We start from the raw sequence: 7,303 nt of genomic DNA on the forward strand, positions 1-7,303 counted from the left end.
TTTTTTTCTCCCTTCTCGGTGTTCTGACATTGACTTGAAAAATTCGTGTATGAACGGGATCGACGAGCCGCACGATCAACGGACATTACACGTTGTTCATTCGCGTTCACGGTGTCCATCTAACCTCGACGAAGAAATATTCGTTTCAAGTTACGGACAAATATACCTCGAGCGCAAACCGTACCACGTTCTCTTAGTGTATACAGTAGTGCGTAATACGTGGTGAAACGTAACTCGAGCATCGTGGTGGAACCGTCGATAAGGGAGCCCGCTGACTAAATTTAGTGGTAGTGTGTAAGTGCTCGACGAAACTTTGAACGAGTAGAGGAAGCGGCCGTGGCGAGATTTCCTGTTACGAACGACGAAAAGGGAGACAAAATTTCGAAGATTCACGGTCTATGAGCGCCAAGGGCCAAGGGGACCCTGGGGAAGATCACGCTTCCAGGTGTATATCGATATTCCTATAGCACTTGCCGTCTAGAACATTCTTGCCGCTGTTTTTCCATTTCTTTCGTCTTATCGCTGTTCCTTCGAGAACAAAGATCCGTTTACACGTATCACGAAACATAATATCGTTACGAATCTACGCCAGTCCATGCTATTTTTAACACGCTTTGTTTTGGTGCAACGACACCGCTCGCTTTTCGACCTCGAGTAGCTGAGATACTTTACAGAACTGTCATTTCCACTTGAACTGGCAACGTCGCGAATGATTGTTAATATGTCACGACCATGTGTTCCTAATTGAATGAATTGCAATTATTGGAAAACACTTCTAATCCAATTGGTTTCCCATCCTTTGTTTACTTCGACGTTTGTGTAACATTTAGCCGTGACCGATTTCATATCTAACATTTTATGTATAAATTTTTGTTTCTATGTACAATGCAGAATAAGATATTTGCGCAGTTTTGCTGTAAAATATCGCAAGTTCAAAAATCTTTCAATATATACAGCATGCAATGAATACACGTATATATATACTTCGTAGGTTATGGTTATATGTTCATGTTTCTAACAATAGTTTATTGCAAGAGATGTAGTGTGTGCAGTTGATAATACATACCATATGCATGATAAAATCATTTAGATATTGTAGAAAGTATCAAAACATATGTTTATTATATAATAATATTTGATTTTCTTTAAATATAATTAGTTTTTAATCATTGATCGATCATGTTTTAGAGTATCTGTGTTTTAAGCATGTTGTAATTACTGTATTTTTTGGTACACCATTAGGGTAGGAGCAAAGAGCCCTTGCAGCGACATGAAGCGTGCAGTTGCCAAGAAATTGATTGAACGGTATTTTTATCAACTAACTGATGGATGTGGCAATCCTGATTGTGACAATAAAGACTGTGCTTCAAGTGGCAAAGTGAGTGACTAAATTCTATTTCAACTTTTTGTCCTTTTAAAAAGCTTTTGCTACTAATATAATTCATCTTTTAAATAGGTAACAAATCTTACTCCAAATCAAGCTGCAGCACAAGCTATTCAATTATTTTCCCAAGAAGCAAGACTTTGTGATGGCACACAACCAAGTAAAGTAGCCCGAACTACTTTAGAACCGGGTCCAGCCTCTTTAGCCAAGAGCTTACCAGTTAAGAGTGTGAATCCGACATGTTCGGATGAAGGTATTACACCAAATTCAAACATAAATCCTGCTCTTTTAATTACTGACACCCTGACACTCTCTGTAAAAAATAACACTTCCAAAAATACAAATGTTTTGAATCTTACTTATCAAACTTTAAAAAATAATAACATTCAAATTCCACCTGAAAGTGAATTAACAAATAACATGAAGATTTGCATGAAACCCATTTTAACAGAAATATCAAATACTGTGCTTCCTGTTCTAAAAGATAAAGATAATCACTTGTGTCAATTTTGTAAATTTAATCATAGTCCTGCCAACTCCCCTTTAAATAAATCTGTAACATCAGAAGAAGGAACTTTTTCAGCAATGTTAAATAGATATAAAATTCACATCCCAAAGTATGATATAAATACCGTGCAAAACAAACGTAGGAAAAGAAAAAGATCAACAAGATATACACTGAGAAAGAGATCTAAAAATAATTATGTTCCAAAGAAAGTATCCTCTAAAAGAGGTTTGAGGACACAATATTGTTCCCGGTTTGTCATAAAATTGCTGGTACTAAATTTATACCTCAGATACTTGGAAAAAGAAAGATACACAAATCACAGTTCAAAATTTTAATAACTCTTATTAATGAAATGTTTTTTATAAAGAACTTAATGATAGCTGCTTATCAAATTCTTGTGTGGCTGCTGTGTACATGTTAATAAATGTATTTTATTCTCACTTCTTGTTATTTATTTCTAATGTAATGCTAGATATAACTAAACATTTTATGATGGTTATGCATGATTACATGTAATTCTACATTATTTATGAAAGTCTTGATAAAAGCACAAGATTATTCTATTTTTAACAGGGAAACAGGATCCATATCTCACAGAAGCGAAGTTATTGGACATAATAGAAAGATGTAAAGCAGAGGGGTCTTATTCGTTATTAATTCGTACATTGGGAGAAGTATTCTCATGTGCAAAAGCATTAAGTCTGAGTTTTCAAAAAACTGTAAAAAATGACTCTCCCTTGGCTGCTCTTCTTGATAGGGCGTCAGACAGATTATTAAAGCCTCCCGGCGATATGGATAAAGAAGCAGTTCGATCTATTCAAGGAGAAGACAAAGAAGAAGACAGCAGTGAACCATCACATACAGTTCCTAATAATGATGATACCAGTGTTGATTTACCAGCTGTGCGAAGAGCTTTTGCTGCTCTTTGGTCTTTACCAGGTAAAAAACATATTTTATGCACTATACATATTAAACGATAATTATGAATATTTAATACTTTGAATTCTTTTCTTGTATTTAGGAGAAGTATTCAAATCCGCTTTGGTTAATGCACTAGTCACTTTGGCAGATAATATTGAAATAGATTTGAGAGTATTTCGCACTATGCCAGGGGATAATATGGATAGTTTGTTAAACGTATTCTTGATTGTATTTGAAATTCCTATGCTTGGAAACAGTGAATATCTCGAACTTGCTCTTCACATGCTTTGTAAAGCGCTCAGCTGTTTTCCTATTGTGGCACAAGCTAAACTGGCACGCGTATGGGCTAAACATTGTAAATCTCGGCTCCCAAGTATTTTACAAGCTCTACAGGAATTAATAACGGTCAAGGTATAGTTTTTTTTTTTGCTACAGTTAAAATTATTAATAACAGAATCTGCAAGATTTTTTTATCTTTGCAGGTAATAGGAGGATCTTTTACGCGAGATTATTGCGTTCAAGATGCAGACACTATTACTGCACCAACGAAAGTGATGAAAATTTTGTACTATGCGAGTATGTTAGCCGGTGAACTAGATGAACCTGACTTAAATATGGACGAGGAAGGTGAATCTACGAGTAATGATAAATCTGGAAGATCAACAACGACGCAAGTTCCTCAGGTAAACTTCTAAACAGTATTATAAAATACTACAGTATTAAAATTCCATTTTGTGCAAAAACAATATACATGAACAATTACGATAATTGTTTATAGGATCCATTAGCTAAAGAGCTTGGAATTACCGCATTGGATGCACGAAAACCATTGATACCTTTCACTGACTTTTATAACGAACCACTTAGCGATGCGATAGAAATGGACAAAGATTTTGCATACTATAAGAGCGAAGAACCTATGAAATTTAGTTTTATGAATTACGCTTTTATCCTCACCCCTGCTACAAAGACACTGGGCTTGTATTACGATAATCGTATTAGAATGTACAGTGAACGTCGAATGAGTTTCCTACAGACGTTTGTTGGGCAACCCACTAATCCTTATTTAAGACTAAAGGTATGCACGTGTTTCGACTTTTATTGTAACTCGCATTGACAGTTTCTTAAAAACAGGTCAGACGAGATCGTTTGATAGATGATGCGTTAGTCGAATTGGAAATAGTTGCGGTGGAAAATCCATCTGATCTTAAGAAGCAATTAGTCGTTGAATTTGAGGGTGAGCAAGGTGTGGATGAGGGTGGAGTTTCTAAAGAATTCTTTCAATTGGTCGTTGAAGAAATTTTTAATCCTGATTATGGCATGTTCACGACTCAAGTAATTTCATGGTTTTTATCAGTTTAAGATAAGAAACAAAAAAGTCATAAATATTGACATATATTGCAATTTTTGGCAGGAAGATACACAAATGACATGGTTCAATCCAACATCGTTTGAAAGTGACGCACATTTCTCGCTGATAGGTGTTGTTCTTGGCCTAGCAATATACAACAACGTGATACTTGATGTACGTTTTTCCATGGTGGTTTATAGAAAATTGCTCGGTAGGAAAGGATGCTTCGCTGATTTGGAAGATTGGAGTCCTACTTTGTATAGAACGCTGAAGGAATTGATGGACTATACTGGAGATGACATGCCAGAGATATTCATGCAAACTTTCAGAGTGGCTCACAAGTAAATAAATGAATAATTACGAAATCATCCATATTTTATAAGTCAAACTAATGAATCATACCTTTGTTGTACAGAGATGTCTTTGGCTCAATATCTTTCTATGATTTGAAAGAGAATGGTGACGAGATATTTGTGACGCAAGAAAATAAGAAGGAATTCGTAGATCTATATGCGGACTTTTTACTTAACAAATCAGTAGAAAGACAATTTAAAGCGTTCAGATGTGGTTTCCAGATGGTTACGGATGAAAGTCCACTAGCATTGCTTTTCAGACCTGAAGAGATCGAACAAGTATGCTCGAGTTATTTACAATTAAAATATTACATCTCTTGCAGTTATGTCTAATCGATGTTCCGTTTCGATACAGCTTGTATGTGGAAGTAAAGTGTTTGATTTTGCGGAATTGGAAGCAGCTACAGAATATGAAGGTGGTTACACCGTTGATAGCGAAGCAGTACAGAACTTCTGGCGCGTTGCACATTCGTTACCACCGGAAAGTCAGCGAAGACTTCTTCAGTTTACTACTGGAAGCGACAGAGTACCAGTGGGTGGTTTGTCAAGGCTGAAAATGGTTATCGCTAGACACGGTCCGGATTCTGATAGGTAAAATTTTGCAATTTTTTTTTATATAGGGTAACCATTGTGGTTTCATAATGTACATGATATTTACGGCAAAGTACTTTCTTCATTTTTCTAGATTACCAATAGCTCACACGTGCTACAACGTGTTACTGTTGCCAGACTACAGTACATTAGAGAAGTTGCAAGATCGTCTGTTGAAAGCGATAAACTATTCGAAGGGTTTCGGCATGTTGTAAATTTGCATAAAAAAAGCTTTGATATCTCCCCCCAGTCTTTCAGATTATATCGAACTCCGAAATGGAATTCGAAATTTCCTCCCCTCCTATCCCCTCTCAACCCCCTCCCTCCCCTATATGGACGCATTTATTCTAAATTTGTGAAAATGCTGAAAACCTACCCCTCCTACGTTTTCTTAAGACGATCCGAAACAAAGAAAAGTCTAAAAGTCACCCTTTGATACCGAGAATACCTCGCAATCGATCGTTGTCCTCCAAATGTGTTTTCCCTTCGTGTAAGCGGAATTGCTGTACAAAAAGTAATACAAAATTCTTGCACTTCTGTGACATACTTAAGGCGCCAAAGCAGATTAACGCACTTTCGACAAGTTTTGCCGAGTTGTTCTGTTTAAAATTGCGCTTTTCCCGCTCCTCCGTTTGAAAAATGAAAAAAAAAAAGAAAAAGAAAGAAGAGTATCAATGAATCGACTTTTATCGCTACTATTTGTCTGAATGTTAATTTAAAACAGCCAAAAAGAAAAAAAAGAAATGGTTGAGAGCAGCATAATGCAATGCACACAGCTTAAAAGAATAATAGTGAGATGCGCGACTGTGATGAGTGTGAAAGTGAACCGAGAACGATCGGTCGGAATTTGTAGAGATATACGTTTCGTAGATTTAGTGGATCCTAATAGTTGATACTTGATGCTGCAAAGAAAAAGCCGAAAAACACCCCCTTCGACGCTTGTCGTCAAAGTTGTACACAAGACATTTTATATACGGCGGAAAAAAAAAAACGAAGAAAGAACGCAGAATCGTGATTGCTGATCTTTTTACTTTCTCTTGAAGAGTTTGTATGTACCTTACGTTTTCAATTTTCCGTTTTCTTTTCTTTTACTTCACGCGTTTTATCTTGATACGCAAAGATAGCATCTGATCTATATAAATATACACACACACATACACACACACACCACGGGAATGAATTTGTATAAACGTTTGTAATCGGCGGCTTTCTTGAGAAACTGCTCTACGTTGTCGGCTGTCTTATTGTTAGTCACGTGACATGTACGAACCAAAAATAGCCGATTCGAAATGAATCGCGCATATTGTATGTTACGTTGTCAAGTGACGTTAGGCACGGTGGATAATTTCACGGCGTTTCCATTTCTGAATCAGTGGTACATTTCCCCTTTTAAGAGGATGGACATAGAAATGAAAATTAACTGATATTTCCCTCCGCCGTTCCGACCGACGAAGAACAAATTGTGACTGGTGTTGAATTGTATATCTTTACTGAAACAGAGAAAATCATCCATTATGTGTACCGAGAGTGATCAAACTGCGATCAATCGTGTATCCCGCTTTACGAATATGAACGATTCACAGAATCAGAACAGTTTCGATTTTGTACCAAAGTCTGATTATAAGGAGAAGTGGCATCTGGAAAATAAATGTCTTTTTCATAATCAACAAGTAAACGAGAGAAATGGAACAGTCCAAATATGATGAATCCTCCTACCATTTCTTTTTTTCTTTTATATATACAGTGTGTTTCAGTATTTTCTGGCAACATTTTTTCTGCGTAATCTATAAGTATAAATAGGAAACAAATATATAGACATAGGTTGTTTGAAGTTTTATTAAAAATTTATAGTAAAAATACGAATGGTAACGAACTTGCTGTTATTGTGATACTGAGGGAAGTTACTCGACGCCTTCAACGACCTGAAATAGTAAACGCAGGTCGCGTAAACAGACTAAATGTAAATATCGCTGACCTGTCCCTATTTTGCATCATAATAACTGCAAGTTTGCTGCGTTCCCTCCATATTTCAAATTTTTGTTATAACTTTTTTAATAAAGCTTCAAACGTTCTATATTTATATAACATTTTTTTCTCACTTTTATCCATAGAATACACAAACAAAGTTTCACCGAAAAAAACTAGAACATCCTTTATATGTACACATGAAAATTTTCATTTTTATTTCTTCTTTC

General features: G+C 36.0%; 2 protein-coding genes across 3 annotated transcripts in view; both read left to right on the forward strand.

The window, feature by feature from the left end:
• The first annotated feature begins 202 nt into the window (after positions 1 to 202).
• On the forward strand, positions 203 to 5,351 carry LOC108577471 (ubiquitin-protein ligase E3A). Of its 2 annotated transcripts, none has more exons than XM_017940624.1 (12): positions 203 to 445; positions 1,243 to 1,378; positions 1,457 to 1,637; positions 2,466 to 2,831; positions 2,914 to 3,224; positions 3,296 to 3,496; positions 3,592 to 3,891; positions 3,948 to 4,148; positions 4,228 to 4,505; positions 4,580 to 4,796; positions 4,873 to 5,108; positions 5,203 to 5,351. In XM_017940624.1, the coding sequence occupies exons 1-12, from the start codon at positions 399 to 401 to the stop codon at positions 5,321 to 5,323; spliced, it is 2,595 nt and encodes an 864-aa protein (XP_017796113.1). In that variant the 5' UTR covers positions 203 to 398; the 3' UTR covers positions 5,324 to 5,351. The 2 variants fall into 2 exon arrangements, with proteins under 2 accessions (XP_017796113.1, XP_017796114.1); XM_017940625.1 differs by lacking the exon at positions 203 to 445 and adding an exon at positions 937 to 987.
• A 1,325-nt stretch (positions 5,352 to 6,676) lies between these two features.
• The window catches only part of LOC108577467, a 1,668-nt gene continuing 1,041 nt past the window's right edge, over positions 6,677 to 7,303 (forward strand). The window contains exon 1 of the mRNA XM_017940621.1: positions 6,677 to 6,778. Coding sequence (XP_017796110.1) covers positions 6,677 to 6,778 — 102 coding nt within the window. The remainder of the gene's footprint in view (positions 6,779 to 7,303) is intronic.

The sequence above is a fragment of the Habropoda laboriosa genome, unplaced genomic scaffold, assembly GCF_001263275.1.
Source record: "Habropoda laboriosa isolate 0110345459 unplaced genomic scaffold, ASM126327v1 scaffold776, whole genome shotgun sequence".
NCBI classification, from domain to species: Eukaryota; Metazoa; Arthropoda; class Insecta; order Hymenoptera; family Apidae; genus Habropoda; species Habropoda laboriosa.

What these genes read in the sequence shown, in the direction of transcription:
- LOC108577471 (XM_017940624.1), top strand. Translation starts at nt 399, where the DNA reads ATGAGCGCCAAGGGCCAAGGGGACCCTGGGGAAGATCACGCTTCCAG. An exon ending in ACTGTGCTTCAAGTGGCAAA is followed by an intron (nt 1,379 to 1,456) that starts GTGAGTGACTAA and finishes TCTTTTAAATAG; the next exon opens with GTAACAAATCTTACTCCAAA. An exon ending in CAACGACGCAAGTTCCTCAG is followed by an intron (nt 3,497 to 3,591) that starts GTAAACTTCTAA and finishes AATTGTTTATAG; the next exon opens with GATCCATTAGCTAAAGAGCT.